The 18,065-nt window shown below is 52.0% G+C and overlaps 1 protein-coding gene across 1 annotated transcript; it reads left to right on the top strand.

Moving 5' to 3' along the window:
• Positions 1–277: 277 nt before the first annotated feature.
• LOC142250707 (uncharacterized) lies at positions 278–15,365 on the top strand. The gene is made up of 5 exons (XM_075322905.1): positions 278–397; positions 10,794–10,986; positions 11,056–11,173; positions 11,621–11,692; positions 13,281–15,365. The coding sequence occupies exons 1-5, from the start codon at positions 333–335 to the stop codon at positions 13,727–13,729; spliced, it is 897 nt and encodes a 298-aa protein (XP_075179020.1). The 5' UTR covers positions 278–332; the 3' UTR covers positions 13,730–15,365.
• The last annotated feature ends 2,700 nt before the right edge of the window (positions 15,366–18,065 follow it).

Raw genomic sequence — 18,065 nt, 5'->3', positions numbered from 1 at the left:
ACTGACCCCCGTGTCTCCACAGAGGGTCCAGGCACATGAGGGGTATAAGGAGGGGACTCTGTAAATTTATGATTTTGGCACATGTGTAATACAAAGCAGGGGATCATAATGGGTACGATTTAGGAGGGGGCCTCTGTACACAGAGGATCCCAGCACATGAGGAGCAGAGGGTGGGGAGATCAGCTGTGTTCAGTGACTACATCACAGACATGACTCCTCTTTCTCAGGAAATGTTGTGTAATCAGACGACTTCCCAAAGTGATAATTGGCTCACAGCCTGGTGCATAAGTAAGTGACCCCTCCCGGGGATCCCACGGATTACAGCTCCGGAGATGCTGCTGCTGCCGGTCTCTCTGCTGCTCCTACTCTGCGGAGAAGGACGGGGACGCAGATTGATGTAAGTAATGGCTAGTCAAGGAATGCATGTGCCATAGTGGTGATAGTGTGCCAGCAGCACAGAGTATTTTAGGGAATGTACTGATCTCCTGGATAGTCACACACTGGGGCGGAGGAGCGATCACTGATCAGGAGCAGATTCAATGGCAGCAACAAAAGATTTTGCTACAACACCACTCCACGGTGACACCCTTACTCCATGGTGACCCCCCACTCCATGGTGACCCCTCCACTCGATGGTGACTCTTCACTCCATGGTGACCCCCCAATCCACAGTGACCCACACTCCATGGTGACCCCCCATCTTCACGGTGACCCCCCCACTCGGTGACCCTTCACTCCATGGTGACCCCCTAATCCACAGTGACCCCCCCCCCACTCCATGGTGACACCCCCACTCCACGGTGACCCTTCACTCCACGATGACCCTTCACTCCATGGTGACCCCCTCACTCCACGGTAACCCCCCCACTCCATGGTAACCCCCCATTCCACGGTGACCCCTCACTCCACAGTGACACCCCCCACTCCACGGTGTCCCTTCACTCCACAGTGACCACTCACTCCATGGTGACCCCCCCACTCCATAGTGTACCCCCATTCCACAGTGACCCCACCACTCCACGGTGTACTTCTCCCACTCCACGGTCACCCCCCCTCTCCACATTGATCCCCCCTCTCTACGTTGTACTCCCCCCCACTCTATGGTGTACCGCCCACTCCACGGTGATCCCTCCACTCCACGGTGACCCACCCACTGCTTGGTAACCCCCCCACCTCCCTCCCGGTGTGACCTCCTGGCCTCTGCTGTACTCAGAATATGGAAAACAAGAGGCGCAACGAGCAGATCCGCCTGGAGGGAGTCAGGGAGTTGTCACTGGGAGTCGTCCATACTGATACAGAGGAGGTCAGGAAGAAAGCCAGGAACCTGTCAGGTGCTCCCAGGGTGCAGGGGGCCAAGGAGCCGGAGCAGCTCCACCTGTCTGAGGTCTACAAATCTACAATAGGGGGAACAAATACCCCCAACTCCTCCGTCCTGCCTAGTGCAAGAAATGTGCAAGCCTCCATGACAGCAGCTAGGGAAGACATCATGGACTGCGGAGGACGAGAAACCGGAAGGCTTGTAAGATATTACTTTTAGAAAAAGGAGCTTATTGCATAGGAAGGAGGACAGAGTAGGAAGTCTGGAAGAAGGAGGAGGAGGACAAAAGTCTGGAGGGAAAAGGAGAAGGACACAGCAGTCTGAAGGGTGGAGGAGAACAGAGGAGTCTGGAGGAGGAGGGAAGACAGAGGTGTCTAGAAGAAAAAGGAGGAGGATAGTGTAGTCTGGGTGGGGCGTAAGGCGGACAGAGGAATCAGGAAAGAGGAGGACAGAAGTCTAGAGGGAGGAAGAGGATAGACGAGTCTAGAGGGAAAAGGAGAAAAGTGTAGTCTGGGGGAAAAGCAGGAGACAGAGGAGTCTGGAGAGTGGTGGCGATAACAGGAGTCTGTAGGGAGGAGAACAGAGGATTATGACGGGAGGAGGACAGAGGAGTCTGTAGAAAGAAGAACAGAGGATTTTATTGGGAGGAGCACAGATGAGTCTGGGGGAGGAGGAAAGAGGAGTCTGGAGGGAGGAGCAGGAGGACAGGAGTCTGGAGGGAGAGAGGCAGAGCAGTCGTGAGAGTGGCGGATGATGAGTAGGAAAAAGGCGACTGGTGTTAAAGAGGAGGACATAGAAGTCTGAAAAGAGGAAGAGGATAACGAGTCTGGAGGAGGATAGACAAGTCTGGAGGAGGAGGGAGTCTAGAAGGAAAAGGAGGAGGACAGGAGTCTGGAGGAAGGAGGAGTCTAGATGGAAAAGGTGGAGAAAGTGTAGTCTGTGTGGTGGGAAGGAGGAGGACAGATGAATTTGAAAATCGGGAGGAGAACAGAAGTCTGGAGGGAGGAAGAGAAGGACAGAAGTATCTAAATGGATAAGAACAGATAAGTCTAAATGGAGGAGGAGAACAGGGGAGTCTGGAGGGAAGAAGAGGAGGACAACAAAGGAGTCTGAGGGTGAAAAGAGGACAGAGGAGTTTTGAGGGAAGATGGTGAGGACAGATGAGTCTGGAGGGAGGAGGAGGATAACAGGATTCTAGAGGGAGGAGAAGCAGTCTGGAGGAGGACAGAGCTCTCTAGAGAGAACAGGAGAAGGACAGAGGAATCTGAACAGAGGAGGAGGATAACAGGAGTCTGGAACACAGAAGCGGAGGACAGAGCAGGGGAAAGTAGGAGGACAGAGGAATCTGGAAAGTGGAGGGAGGAGGACAGAGGAGGAAGGAGGAGTTTGGAGGGACAAGGAGGAGAAAAGTGTAGTCTGGGGGGAAAGTAAAGGGGGCTTTACATGCTACGATATCGTTAATGAATTATCGTCGGGGTCACGTTGTTAGTGACGCACATCCGGCTTCATTAACGATATCGCAGCGTGTGACACTTACCAGCGACCTTAAGTGACCTCAAAAATGGTGAAAATCGTTCACCATGGAGAGGTCGTCACAAACTCAAAAATCGGTAAGGGTTGTTTATCAATGTTGTTCCTCGTTCCTGCGGTAGCACACATCGCTGTGTGTGACACCGCAGGAGCGAGGAACGTCTCCTTACCTGCCACCGGCCGCAATGCGGAAGGAAAGAGGTGGGCGGGATGTTACGTCCCGCTCATCTCCGCCCCTCCGCTTTGATTGGCTGGTTGCTTAGTGACGTCGCGGTGACGCCGAACGTCCCTCCCCCTTGAGGGAGGGATTGTTCGGCAGTCACAGCGACGCCGCCGACCAGGTAAGTTCGTGTGACGCTGCCGTAGCGATAATGTTCGCTGCGGCAGCGATCACACGATATCACATGTGCGACGGGGGCGGGTACTTACACGCTCGATATCGCTAGAAATTGCTAGCAATATCGTAGTTTGTAAAGCCCGCTTTAGAGTACAGAGGACTCTGAGGGAGTAGGAGGATAGAAATGTCTGCAGGGAGGATGACGACAGATGAGTCAGAAAGGAGGAGGAGGACAGAGGAGTCTGGAGGGAGGATGCGGACAGAGAAGTCTGGATGGAGGAGGACAGAGCAGTTTGAAGGTAGGAGGAGGAGGACAGAAACAAGGGAGTCTAGAGGGAGTAGTAGCATGAGTACAGAGGAGCCTGGAGGGAGAAGGAGAACAGAGGAATCTGGAGAGAGGAGGAGGAGGAAGATAGAGCAGTCTGAAGGGAGGAGATGGATGAGAACAGGGGAGTCTAAATGAAGCAGGAGGATATGGACAGAGGAACCTAGAAGCAGGAGGAGAACAGAGGAATCTGGAGGAAGGAGCAGGACAGAAGTGTCTGAAAGGAAGAGGGGGACAAAGTAGTCTGGAGAGATGATGATGAGGTATCTGGAAGGAGGAGCAGGGTAGAAGAATCTGTAGAAGGAGGAGGACAGAGATGTCTAGATGGAACAGGAGAAGGACAGAGGCATCTGAAAAGAAGAGTAGGATAACAGGAGTCTGTTGGAAGAAGGAGGAAGAGGACAGGGGAGTCTGGAGGGAAAAGGAGGAAAGTGTAGACTGGGGAAAGTAGGAGGACAGAGGAATCTGGAAAGGGGATGGAGAAGTCTGTAGGGAAAAGGAGGAAAGTGTAGTCTGGGGGGAGTAGGAGGACAGAGCAGTCTGGAGGTAGGACGAGGAAAGAGAAGTCTGCAGGGAGGATGAGGATAGAAGAGTCTGCAGGGAGTATGAGGTTTGAGGAGTCTGGAGGGAGTAGGAGGGTGAGGACATAGGAGTCTGGAGGGAGGAGAAGGAGTCTGCAGGGAGGAGGACAGAGGAAGGGAGAAGGAGGACAGAGGAGTGTGGATGGAGGAGAAGGATGAGAATAGGGGAGTCTAGAGGGAGCAGAAGGATGAGAACAGAGGAGCCTGGAGGAGGAAGGAGAAGGACAGAGGAATCTAAAGGCAAGAGTGGGACAGAGGAGTCTGGAGGAAAGAGCAGGACTGAGGTGTTTGAAAGGAGAAGAACAAAGTAGTCTGAAGAGATGATGATTAGGAATCTGGAGGAGGAGGATAGAGATTTCTAGATGGAATAGGAAAAGGACAGAGGGATCTGAAGAGAGGAGTAGGATAACAGGAGTCTGTTGGAAGGAGGAGGAGTATGGAGTGAAAAGGAGGAGGAAAGTGTAGTCTAGGGGGGAAGGAGGGAGACAGAGAAATCTGGAAAATGGATGGAGGAGGACCGAACAGTCTGGAGGGAAAAGGGGGAAGAAAGTATAGTCTGGGGGGAACAGGAGGAGGACAGAACAATCTGGAGGGTGAAGGACAGAGGAGTCTGGAGTAAAGAGCATGTGGACGGAGGAGCCTGGAGGAAAACGCATTAGGACAGAGGAGCATGGAGGAAGGAGCAGACAGTGGAATCTGGAGGGAGGAGCATGAGGACAGGAGTCTGGAGGGAGGAGCATGAGTACAGAGGAATCTGGAGGAAGGAGGAGGACAGAGGAGTTTGGAGGGAAGAGGAGGATGAGAACAAGTGAGTCTGGAGGGAGGAGCAGGACAAAAAGGTATCTGAAAGAAAAAGGAGGACAAAGGAGTTTGGAGAGATGAGGCGAACAGAGAAGTATGGAAGGAGGAGGAGTATGAGGACATACCAGTCTAGAAAGAGGAGGAGAACAGAGAAGTCAGAAGGGAGGAGGATAGAGGTGTCAGTGGAGTAGGAGGACAAAGTAGTCTGGAAAGAGGAGGAGGACAGAGGAATCTGGAGGGAGGAGCAGGACAGAGGTGTCTGCAAAAAGGAGGAGGAGAGCAAAGAATTAATGATGGAGAAGGATAGAGGAGCCTGGAAAGAGGAGGAGGAGAACAGTACAGTGTGTAGAAATGAGGAGGACAGAGGTGTCTGGAAAAAGGAGGAGGAGCGCAGAGGATTCAGGAGGGAGGAAGATCAGTAGTTTAGAGTGAGGACAGAGGAGTCTGGAGGAAAGAGGATTCCCAATCATGTGAGGACCATGGAGTCTGGTAGCAGCTTATTCTCTGCTCCCTTTTGAAAGAATGGGTTGTCTTTTAACTAAATCATGGCTCAGCCAACCCCAGAGGCCGCACGTCAGCAGCACAGAGGAATTCTGGTGATGACGGTGCTAACCACAGGGTCACAGACAGAGTTACATAGTGGATGGAGCACGGTCTTTGTGCAGCACAGAGTATTTCAGGAGAGGTATCGATATTATGGCTAGTCAAGGAATGGATGTTCCATAGTGTCTGGAATATGTCGGCAGCACAGACTATTTCAGGCATGGATGCGCCATAGTGTCTGGAGTGTGTCGGCAGCACAGAGTATTTCAGGCATGGATGCGCCATAGTGTCTGGAGTATGTCGGCGACACAGAGTATTTCAGACATGGATGCGCAATAGTGTCTGGAATATGTCGGCAGCACAGAGTATTTCAGGTATGGATGTGTGGCGCCCCTGACCTGGTCAGGCACCACTGAGTACTGCACCCATGCTGGGGACAGTACAATACAGGTAATCCAGAAGGCTGACCGGGGTGTGGAACACAGGCGCATAGTGATCAGGTCTCACACATGTACCCATGAGAGGACCCCTGGGGATCCCAGGAGGGGGCAAAGCCTATACCTCCACTGGAATAGTGGCAGGGGGTCAAAAGCCTCCATCTCCTCTCAAGGGGTGTGGTGGAGAGTCTGGTTGCTAGGTGGCGTAGGCAAGAACAGGAGAGGAGGAGCAGTGAGTCAGTTAGAGCAGAGAACTCCAGAGGGCTCAGTGAGGAGCAGACCTGTGGGGCTGTTGCTGTCTAACAGCGCCCGCGCAGTGGCTACTGACGGGGGAGAACGGTCAACTAGGAGTGCTACCTGAAAGCCAGCTTCAGCTAGAGAGAAAGCACGGAGTGGGAAGTAAGGAGACTGCTAGAGAGCACCAGGCCCAACCGGGCGGCAGATCCCGAAGCGAAGATAGATCCAGCTTTCTTCTGCTAAACCTGCCGGTGTGGGGCTCTCAAAGCCCACACCACAACACCACAAAAGCCGCAGCCACGTAACCGCAGTGAGGGCCCATAGGTCACAGGAGGCAAGCAGCTGGAGTGGCCTGGTCCGGGGAACAAGCAAACGGCAAACAAAAGGGGGAGAGAGGCTGCAGCATCTTCCCTGGGTGACCCCCATAGGGACTCAAAGTCGGGGTCACCCCAAACCACCAAGGGCTAAGGAAGGCGAGTCAGTAGTCACCCTCATAAAGTCAGCCTGAAGGATACCTGGTTCCCATCTGGTTCATCCCAGCTACGCCCGGGCTACTCACCCTGCCATCAAATGTGAGTAAAGCCCTTGAAAGACAGCTCTGCCTGTGTGAGTCATTCTGCGACTTGTGGTACTACAAACCTACACTGGGCCCTGGGGCTTGCCTCACTCTCAGGAGGCTATTCCAACTAACTGCACACACCATCAGCCCCAGGCGACCCTCAACCTGCAGTGGCGGTCCCTACTGACCGCAATACTGAGAGTGGCGTCACGACAAGAAGAAGATCTCCTACCTGTGACCAGCACCAGCTACGTGGAGTCCCTGAAGGTATGCACCGATACAACACCTGTGGGGCTTCACATCTGGCGTCACGAACAGGATAAGGACTAGACCTGTTCAGACAGGTGACCATGTGCCTGGGCGGTCCGCTTGAAAAATTGGAAGCGCCGCCATATTGCCACCATGAAAAGCGCGCTGAAAAACAACAGCAGCCCGCGCTGGAAGAAGTTACCGCCCACGAAGAGGTGTGGCTACCCAGAGATCCCCTGCAGGGTTCTGAGCTTGCCAGCGAAGAGAGCGGAAGCGTCCGGAGACGGCGGAGCAGGAGAGAAGCCAGCAGCTTGCTAATGAAGATGGCGTCTGAGAGCAGAGATCCAGAGCCAGGCTCCGCTGCCTGGTGGTGTCGGGAGCTTGCCGAGTTCTGCGATCAACTAGAAGCCAGGGTCGGAAGGCTGATCAGAGAGGGACGCGAGGAGTTCCTATGGATGACCGCGGCGGTTCGGGCCTACGAGGAGAGAGCCGCGCACCGAGTGCCAGATCGGGCGGTGACAACTCAGACCCCGATGCTGCCAACGATGGGTGAGTCGAGTGATGCCCCGGCTAGCGCAAGTGCCCCGACCCCTACTGCCACGCCCGCGGTCCCTGAAGAGGCGCCCGGTGCGGCGACGCTGAACCAGGCCGCAGCCACGCCAGGTGCGGCCCGCCAAGCCCCGGCCGCCGCAACGATGCCCTGCTCGGCCCGCCAAGCCCAGGCCGCCGCAGCGATGCCCTGCTCGGCCCGCCAAGCCCCGGCCGCCGCAGCGATGCCCTGCTCGGCCCACCAAGACCCGGTCCCTGCAGCGACGCCCAGCCCAGCCTGCACGGATCCCATCGCAGCTGCGACGCCGATCCAGGCCGCCGCCATACAGGGCGCGGCCCGCCAAGACCAGGCCGCCGCCATGCCAGGCGCGGCCCGCCAAGACCAGGCCGCCGCCATGCCAGGCGCGGCCCGCCAAGACAAGGCTGACGTACCATTTACCCCGGCCCGCAAGGCCAGAGCAGACAAGGCTCCCCAGGTTCAGGAAGTCCCTGCTAGGCAATCCCTGGTAGGTGAGGACTCCGCATACTGGCAGCTAAAAGCCGACCTGGAAGCTAAGTTCCCACGGGAGATGGTGGAGCGGTACATGCTCCCTCCGCACACCCCAAAGAGTATCCCGACAGCTCCCGCAGCAACCACGGCAAAGAGTTCCCCACCTGGGCCGGCAGAAAGAAGTCCATCCCCAGCACTGCTACCCAAGGAGTGCCAGGAAGAACTAAGGGGGGGAGGAGGCCAGGAGGTTGAGGGGCTGACTCCAGAGCCATACCCAGAGCCAGAGATGCTGCCTTATTCTCGCTGGGATGAGGAAGACCTGACACCATCTGCAGAAGAAGATCTGCCCAAAAGCCTTACCTGGGAGTTTGTGAGCTGCACCCTACAGAATCCAGCCCGTAAGACACACCGCAACAGAACGCAACTATCCTCTGCACCGTCATCTCCAGAGCAGAGAGAAGTCACCGCCAGAGACCTGCAAGAAAAACGAGCCCTGAGAAGGTCCAAAGCCCAGGCCAGAGGACCCCTTTTCAGAGGAGTAGTGGAGGATTTTAATCTGAGAAGTGGATATGGATTCATCGTAGCACCTGGTATCAAAGAAGGGATATTTGTCAACAGAAGAGATGTGAGAGCTCATCTGCCTAGAGGACACCCTGGCAGAAATCTAAAGATGGGAGATTCAGTCCAGTTTACTATGCATCAAGGTGAAAGAGGATTGTATGCCCTGGACGTAACACAAAGTCCTAAAGAAAGAGAAGGAAGACAAAGCAGAGAAAAAGAACCTACGGATGAGACGACCACAGACGACGACAGAGAGCAGGAAAGCAGCAGGTGCCACCGCCATACAGGCTCAAGCCCTGGTAAAGAGGAGTAAAGTAAAGTAAAGTAAAGAAAGAAGTTACCAGTTGAAGTTTGAAAAGTTTTGTTTTGCAACGTTTACGTTTAAGCATGTGCCCACAAAAACTATTGTGAGAAAACCATAAACCTTAAGGCTATGAACTGGCTATAGCCACAAACTCTCGCAGTGTAAATAGTTACACCAAAAGGGCACCACCACCACCAGAGTCAGCCTGTTTAGGGGCTTGGCTCGTCTGCAACCAGGAGGAGCCCGTCCGTATATAGGGCCTTGGCTCACCTGCGACCAGAGAGCATGCCTGTTTATGGGGCCTGGCTCTCCACCACAAAGAGGGTACCTGGTCAGCACCAACTGTGGAGGCCGCCTCTGCATCCTGCCAGAAGAGGCTGAAGGCGCGGATCCACCAGGCCAGGTATACCCTGAAACCACCAGCCCATGTAAGCCGCCTCTACATCCTGCCAGAAGTGGCTGAAGCCGCGGCCAACGTGAGAGGGTTTTGGGTGGGTTAACGGACTTGTGGGTGGAGGGTGGTGATGTATGGTACCTGGTGCTTTTAAAAATGTTTTTACATGTTTTAATGTTTTATGCATTTTAAAATGTTGTCTTGCAGCCCGAGGACGTGCTGGTGATAACTAAGGGGGAATGTGGCGCCCCTGACCTGGTCAGGCACCACTGAGTACTGCACCCGTGCTGGGGACAGTACAATACAGGTAATCCAGAAGGCTGACCGGGGTGTGGAACACAGGCGCATAGTGATCAGGTCTCACACATGTACCCATGAGAGGACCCCTGGGGATCCCAGGAGGGGGCAAAGCCTATACCTCCACTGGAATAGTGGCAGGGGGTCAAAAGCCTCCATCTCCTCTCAAGGGGTGTGGTGGAGAGTCTGGTTGCTAGGTGGCGTAGGCAAGAACAGGAGAGGAGGAGCAGTGAGTCAGTTAGAGCAGAGAACTCCAGAGGGCTCAGTGAGGAGCAGACCTGTGGGGCTGTTGCTGTCTAACAGCGCCCGCGCAGTGGCTACTGACGGGGGAGAACGGTCAACTAGGAGTGCTACCTGAAAGCCAGCTTCAGCTAGAGAGAAAGCACGGAGTGGGAAGTAAGGAGACTGCTAGAGAGCACCAGGCCCAACCGGGCGGCAGATCCCGAAGCGAAGATAGATCCAGCTTTCTTCTGCTAAACCTGCCGGTGTGGGGCTCTCAAAGCCCACACCACAACACCACAAAAGCCGCAGCCACGTAACCGCAGTGAGGGCCCATAGGTCACAGGAGGCAAGCAGCTGGAGTGGCCTGGTCCGGGGAACAAGCAAACGGCAAACAAAAGGGGGAGAGAGGCTGCAGCATCTTCCCTGGGTGACCCCCATAGGGACTCAAAGTCGGGGTCACCCCAAACCACCAAGGGCTAAGGAAGGCGAGTCAGTAGTCACCCTCATAAAGTCAGCCTGAAGGATACCTGGTTCCCATCTGGTTCATCCCAGCTACGCCCGGGCTACTCACCCTGCCATCAAATGTGAGTAAAGCCCTTGAAAGACAGCTCTGCCTGTGTGAGTCATTCTGCGACTTGTGGTACTACAAACCTACACTGGGCCCTGGGGCTTGCCTCACTCTCAGGAGGCTACTACATCCGACTGCACCCACCATCAGCCCCAGGCGTCCCCTAACCTGCAGTGGCGGTCCCCACTGGCCGCAATACTGAGAGTGGCGTCACGACAAGAAGAAGATCTCCTACCTGTGACCAGATCCAGCCGAGTGGAGTCCCTGAAGGTAATGCACTGACACAATACTTGTGGGGCTTCACAGATGCGCCATAGTGTCTGGAGTATGTCGGCAGCACAGAGTATTTCAGGCATGGATGTGCCATAGTATGTGAAGTATGTAGGCAGCACAGAGTATTTCAGGCATAGAGTGCAGGTTCCTGATATTGGGGTCCAGTCGCGGTGATGCAAACCCCCATATTGTACAGCAATTTCCTCTTTCTCCCACAGCCCCCATGTGACGGCCCCGGAAACATGGCGTCTTGCCGTCCTGGAGAGGGTTTTGGTGCGGACGTCCCAGCAGTCGGAGAGTTTCCCTGTGACGGTTTCCATAATGAGTTACCCGGATAAAAGGACGATGTTCTCCTCGGTGCTGCTGGCGCTGACTCCTGATAACCGCTTCCGGGGGGCGGTGGAGCTGGCGGTGAGTGGGGGAGGGGATGCGGCGTCTCCGGAGCTCACGCTTCATCTCACTCAGGTTCTTCTGTCGTAGGTGATGGCGGAGGATTCCCCTGGAGAGTTTGTGTATCTGGTGGTGGAATCTGAGGTGTTCAGAGAAGATCAGAGAATCCCGGTGACCGGCGCCGCCCACACCACCATGGAGGACCCCGGTAATTGCCGCACTTCTATGGCTGTAACAGGGCTGGAGAGATGTGTGCGGCTGTATTCACCTCACAGAGGAATGTCTGCACTGACACACTGTAACAGACCCTCCACTGTGAGACATCTGAGGACCATCTACAAATGAGCTCCTGAAATCCTCTGTGCTGCTGGGAGCCCTGCTCCTTCATATATGTCCTTCATGATATCTACCTCCTCTCCTGAAATCCTCTGTGCTGCTGGGAGCCCTGCTCTTTCATATATGTCCTCCTCAGATCTACCTCGTCTCCTGAAATCCTCTGTGCTGCTGGGGCCCTCCCCTTCACTGTCTGCACTCCTTTGCTGGGTTCTTGACCCTGTCCCCTCTCTATACATCATTGTGGTGGGGGAGGTGCTGAGTTTTCAGACGCAGATTATGTGGAAACATTTCACCCTGATGGGAATATTTCTTATTGCAGATATTTCTGCTCCCTGGAGAAGACGCCAGCGGCGGCAATCTCTGCTGACCGCGCCGCAGATGCAGCACTTGAGTAAGTCACACCTGTTATCATGGGGGTTCTGTGCAGTGATGGGCAGTGTTGTGTCAGAACTTACAGTGTAAACTGCATCCATCTGATGAGACACAAGTTCAAGTGGTCACGAGTCCGGTACAAAGTCAATGATTCCAGCGCCTGGTGACGAGTCCGGTGCGAGGTCTATGATTCTAGCGCCTGGTGACGAGCCCGCTGCAAGGTCTATGATTCCAGTGTCTGGTCACGAGTCCAGTGCAAAGTCAATGATTCCAGCGCCAGGTGACGAGTCCGGTGCGAGGTGTATGATTCCAGCACCTGGTAACGAGTCCGGTGCAAGGTCAATGATTCCAGCGCCAGGTGACGAGTTTGGTGCGAGGTCTATGATTCCAGCGCCTGGTGACGAGTCCGGTGCAAGGTCAATGATTCCAGCACCTGGTGACGAGTCCGGTGCGAGGTGTATGATTCCAGCACCTGGTGACGAGTCCGGTGCGAGGTCTATGATTCCAGCGCCTGGTCCCAAGTCCGGTGCGAGGTTATGATTCCAGCACCTGGTGAAGAGTCCGGTGCGAAGTCTATGATTCCAGCACCTGGTGACGAGTCCTATACAAGGTCTATGATTTCAGCGCCTGGTGACGAGTCCGGTGCGAGGTCTATGATTCTAGCGCCTGGTGACGAGTCCGGTGCGAGGTCTATGATTCCAGCACCTGGTGACGAGTTCTGTGTGAGGTCTATGATTCCAGCGCCTGGTCACAAGTCCGGTGCGAGGTCTATGATTCCAGCACCTGGTCACAAGTCCGGTGCGAGATATATCATTCCAGCGCCTGGTGACGAGTCCAGTGCGAGGTCTATGATTTCAGCGCCTGGTGACCAGTCCGGTGCGAGGTCTATGATTCTAGCGCCTGGTGACGAGTCCGGTGCAAGGTCTATGATTTCAGCGCCTGGTGACGAGTCTGGTGCGAGGTCTATGATTCCAACGCCTGGTGACGAGTCCGGTGCAAGGTCAATGATTCCAGCGCCAGGTGACGAGTTTGGTGCGAGGTCTATGATTCCAGCACCTGGTGACGAGTTCGGTGCGAGGTCTATGATTGCAGCGCCTGGTGACAAGTCCAGTGCGAGGTCTATGATTCCAGCGCCTGGTGACAAGTCCGGTGCGAGGTCTATGATTCCAGCACCTGGTCACGAGTTCGGTGCGAGGTCTATGATTCCAGCGCCTGGTCACGAGTCCGGTGCGAGGTCTATGATTCCAGCACCTGGTGACGAGTCCGGTGTCTGCTCTTAAGTCCAGTGCATGGTCATGAGTGTGGCACGTAGTCATGAGTCTCCTACACCCAGAGGAGCTGTCAGTCTCAATCTTCCATTTTTTTTTTGGCTTAACACCTGAGGTCCGGGAAGCTCAGAGGAGGTCACAAGGTTTTGGATTGTCATATAGTTTGCTGCATGGGCCTATATGGTGCCGGTGTTGCTGCTGAGGTCACTTTACCGTGTAGATATGCACTCCCCACACGGCGTTGTCGGCTGCTGTGCAGGCGGAGTGGGCGCGGGTGTGAATTGTCCTCCCATACATTGCATTCTCTGTAATTTACCAGTGTAACCTCTCTATTCTCAGCCCAGAGATTCCGGAATCCCAATATCCTGCGCTGCTGTCTAAACGGCACTGAATATTATACACAGCATGATAATTGTAACAGTGAACACAGTGAGGCGCTAAAACGGACCAAACCGCGCTGTCAGCAAGCGTACGAGGAGTGCTGCAACTACGCCGAGTGGCACATGCGCAAAGACCTGCCGATTGCCTCCTTCTGGCCGGGAATTTCGGCACTTCCTACCCCTTATATCGTCAGTGAAGAGGTGCACGTCCCAGTGATCAGCGGCCTAGTGGATGATACAATCCGGATCACAGTGACGCAGAGCGGCATTGGCCGAACCATCACCAGTACATTTACCGTGAGGATCGATCCCACTCAGGACATCTCCGTACAGCTGAGCAGTGCAGACTTCCAGTCCAACATCAATGTGTCACATGGGACACTGACCCCCGCGGATGGTAACCAGTGACCCAGCACCGCCTCACCAAGGGGAATGGGAATGGTGAAAGTTATACACGGCACCGCCTCACCAAGGGGTATGGGAATGGTGAGAGTTATACTTAGCACCACCTTACCAAGGGGAATGAGAATGGTGAGAGTTATACCCGGCACCGCCTCACCAAGGGGAATGGTGAGAGTTATACCCAGCACCAACTCACCAAGGGGAATGAGAATGGTGAGAGTTATACCCAGCACTGCCTCACCAAGGGGAATGGTGAGAGTTATACCCAGCACCAACTCACCAAGGGGAATGGGAATGGTGAGAGTTATACCCAGCACCGCCTCACCAATGGGACTGGTGAGAGTTATACCCAGAGCCAAAAGGAATAAAATCTGTTCTGCAATATCATCCAAGCTTGTAATCCACTAATCCGGTGCTTGCTTCATGCACAGGACGGTAGTCACTTCAAGAATGTCTAAGGTCAAAGCACCAAATCGGGAAGAACAAGTGAGGCACAACAGCTGGTGCTCAACCTCAGGAGACATCGTGTCATGGAATCCAAAATAACCATCTTTCATTCACATAATATCAACCCTACAATACAGACACTCCACCGAGTAATATGACACACTTAATCCAGACATATAATATCACACATGTAATATAAACACTCCCCCATGTCATATCACACATGTAACGAAGATACTTCCCTGTGTAATTATGCAGTCAGATTGGACTAGCAACCAATGAGAGATCAGCCAACTCCACCAATCCTGTAAGAAAATTGAGGGGTATAAAAGGGCCTTGCTTCTGTCACCAGAGAAATATTCTATATGGCCTCAGCCGAGGAGCTACGGTTCCAGCTGGAGGATCACAAAGCTGCTTCAAGATTTGAGGATATTCTACATGAACTCAGCCGAGGAGCTACAGTTCCAGCTAGTGGATCACAAAGCTGCTTAGTGAGTAAAATTATGAGAAATAAAATTTACACCCCCCCCACCCTCCCTGACAAAGGCGGTTGCCGAAACGGCCGTCGGGTAGGAGGAGTCTCCGGCGGTTCACGCTCCTTTTTATTCATCTATCTATACACGTGGTAAGTTTATTTCAGTTTATTTCATATTGTGCATGTTCAGTCCACTAATTTGGAGAGGGCAACTTGTCCCTATGATTGGCACCTTATTGGCACATATGGATTGGTATTTGCCATTACTTATTATAGTGTGCTTTGCCTCTATCTCCTATATAGGAGTCTATATTGAATCTTCCACGTGGTTCTGTTTGACTTTGCCAGCACCTGGACGCCTATAATAGGGTGTCTGTTGGGATACAATTGTGGATGTTGAATCATTGCTGTATGACTCACCATCATATAACAAACATAATAACTTTGCTATATGGGGTATTTAATAACTCTGGATGTATAAATATGCTGGATGATTAAAATATTAATCCCCTTTTTGATCTATATCATTATCATACTAAATAAATTTTACCCCTTTAAGACACTGGCTGACAATTGTTAGATACTTATATTATACCACATGGTGCTTGCATCAGTCAAACATTCATAATTGTGACTGTTACCGCTGTTTCTCCTGGTTTCTGTTTTTATCTTTTATTTTCTGTATGTCCACCTCTGTACTGATCAATAAAAAATTGTTCTTTTGCACACATTGGACACTTGATCGTTTTCTTCCTTCCTTTTCCACACCCCCTGCCCTGCAGCAAGGAGAAATCACCTCAGATCTGGTCACCAAATGGCAAGGTGACAAAAGGTAATTAAGACTAAAGGAGAAGCTCTAGCCAGCATATCCCCCTGCTGAGCTGAGAATTCAGCCAGAGAAATGGGCGGGCAACTCAAGTTTTACAGGCAGCTTCAAACAAGTTTGTACAGACTTTAAGGCTATGCTTACACAGGGCATCTTTTGCTGCATTTTTGGTGCGTTTTTGAGGTCACAAAGATGCACCGAAATGCATGCATTTCCTTCCCCCAGCAAAGTCTATGAGATTTCTATTTTTCTTTTTAACTTCGTTTTATTAATTCCAAAAACATCATGTGGTACAGAATAAATCACACATAGCATTACTCAAGTACTTTCCAGGAATGTCTGTCAATAGCATGAACAAATAGTAACATTAACGGATAAGGTAATAAGATTTTCATAGCACTATCTGCACCTCTGTCGACCTTGTCAACTGCATGCTACAACACTGATCCTGCCAGTACATACTGATATATATATAGCATGTAGTCAATTTTAATCAATGTAATCTGTAGTCTCTAAACCTAAAGAAAACGAAAATTAGTAACAATAACTATTCCTATTCTATACCGCCTAGCTATGCCACTGGAATGCGCTTCATTATCCAATACTGAGTATGAATCTATTATTGTAACAGTAATCAACCTGAGGCTTCTTCGAGTGTGCCGGGGGAGGAGTTCCACATATCCCAAATTTTCCTGAATTTTTCCGGATGTCCTCTATTAAAGTATACCACCCGCTCATATGGAATTATCGAGTTAACCAGTTTAATCCAGGCTCGCACAGTTGGATTTGAACCCCCCATCCACCTCAAGGCAATTAATTTCCTGGCCAGGAATGAGATTTCTATTTTGCTGTCAAAACTGTACATCTTTTTTTGGCTGTCTTTTTGAAGATGTCGCCATGATGCAGCATGTCAATTCTTTTTGCGTTTTTCCAGCGTTTTTGAGCCCTTCCAGTCAATAGATTTGACTTAATAAATGCATTGGGCAAAATGCGGTAAAAATGTGTCAAAAACGCATGGTAATTTCAGTCTGACTTCTTCCGCTGAAAAATATTGATTAATGCATAGTCAATGTCTATACTCTTTGTTGGGGAGACCATATTTGAGTTTAATCTCTCTTAAAGTGACCGGGACATCATCTATTAAGCGGGCTTTACACGAGACGATAGATTGTGCGATATGTCGTTGGGGTCACGGTTTTCGTGACTCACATCCGGCATACCGCACGACATGGTTTCGTGTGACACCTCCTAGCGACGCAGTATCGCTCACAAATCGTGAGTCGTGTACTCGTCGCTAGGTTTCATATAATTGTTTAATTAAAATGGCGGCGGTTGTTCATCGTTTCCGTGGCATCACACGTTGCTCCGTGTGACACCACGGGAACGATGAACAGCAGCTTTACCTGCCTCCCGCGGCACCCGACGGCTTAATGGAAGGAAGGAGGTGGGCGGGATGTTTACATCCCGCTCATCTCCGCCCCTCCGCTTCTATTGGCCGCCTGCCGTGTGACGTCGCTGTGACGCCGAACGTCCCGCCCACTCCAGGAAGTGGACGTTCGTCGCCCACAGCGAGGTCGTCCGGAAGGTAAGTGTGTGTGACGGGGGTTCAACGAGTTTGTGCGCCATGGGCAACTAATTGCCCGTGACGCAAAAACGACGGGGGCGGGTACGATCGATTGTGCTATCGCACAATCTATCGTCTCGTGTAAAGCAGGCTTAAGGATGAACAATAGATTTGTTGTTTCCAGGATGCTAGATTCATTTTGGGGATAATAAATTCTAGGCTTTCTAGGGGTGTGAATTTTGGAGTATCATTTGTTTTGTGCATCTGGGTGTTGAGGAAAGATTTCCAGGTAATGATGGTGGACTTATGTAGCATATTTTTGGGTAAGGGTCTCGAATGATCCTGTCACACGGTACTAAGGGAGACATGCAGTATAGCTTCAGAGTGCAGTTAGCAGGCAAACCACCAGAGGGGAGTAGAGTAGTCAGTAAACCAGGTCAGCAGCAGGAGGTTTCATCAGTAGCACAGGGATAGTTAAATTGTGGTCAGGTGATAGTTGTAGGCCATCTATCAGCTGATCGGCAGCTGCTGCCACTCAAAAAGTTGCTGATTTTACAAACTTTACTTGCTTGTGTTTCAAAACCTATACATTCGAGCTGACAACTAAAGGTCTGTATAGAATCGGCCTGATAGTGCCAGTATAGCACTGGCTTTAGGTTATACAGGAAAATCCTGGGGATTGGTGCGCTTTAATTTAGCTAACTCATGTCCATCATTTCGGTGGTGGGTTGGGGGTATTTGGGTCCCTTTCCATATTGTAAAGCTCTGAATGCTATGTCCTCGGGGCGCTGACATACTTGGCTCTTGATATTTCTGTAGGATTCTGCTTTTTAATCTTTGTTGTTTTATTCTGTTTGTGGATTTTCGATGTTTTTTTATTTGAGAGGTGAAACTTTCCTTTGGCTTCAGGTGTCATTTTGTCGTTTTCTTCTGAGAACAGGGTTTGTAGTTCTTTTCTACGCTTTATTCTCTGGGTGTAGTGAAGTGAAGGGATTCTTGTAGGGAGGATTCTAGTTCTTGGATTTCGGTA

This window comes from Anomaloglossus baeobatrachus, chromosome 9 (assembly GCF_048569485.1).
Source record: "Anomaloglossus baeobatrachus isolate aAnoBae1 chromosome 9, aAnoBae1.hap1, whole genome shotgun sequence".
NCBI lineage: Eukaryota > Metazoa > Chordata > Amphibia > Anura > Aromobatidae > Anomaloglossus > Anomaloglossus baeobatrachus.
The sequence above is the reverse complement of the archived record's forward strand: the minus strand, read 5'-3'. Positions and strand labels throughout refer to the sequence as shown.

Excerpts from the sequence above, each read along its gene's own strand:
- LOC142250707 (XM_075322905.1), top strand. The coding sequence starts at position 333 with ATGCTGCTGCTGCCGGTCTCTCTGCTGCTCCTACTCTGCGGAGAAGGA. Across the intron at positions 11,174-11,620 it reads CACCACCATGGAGGACCCCG|ATATTTCTGCTCCCTGGAGA; the intron begins GTAATTGCCGCA and ends TTCTTATTGCAG. Across the intron at positions 11,693-13,280 it reads GCCGCAGATGCAGCACTTGA|CCCAGAGATTCCGGAATCCC; the intron begins GTAAGTCACACC and ends CTCTATTCTCAG.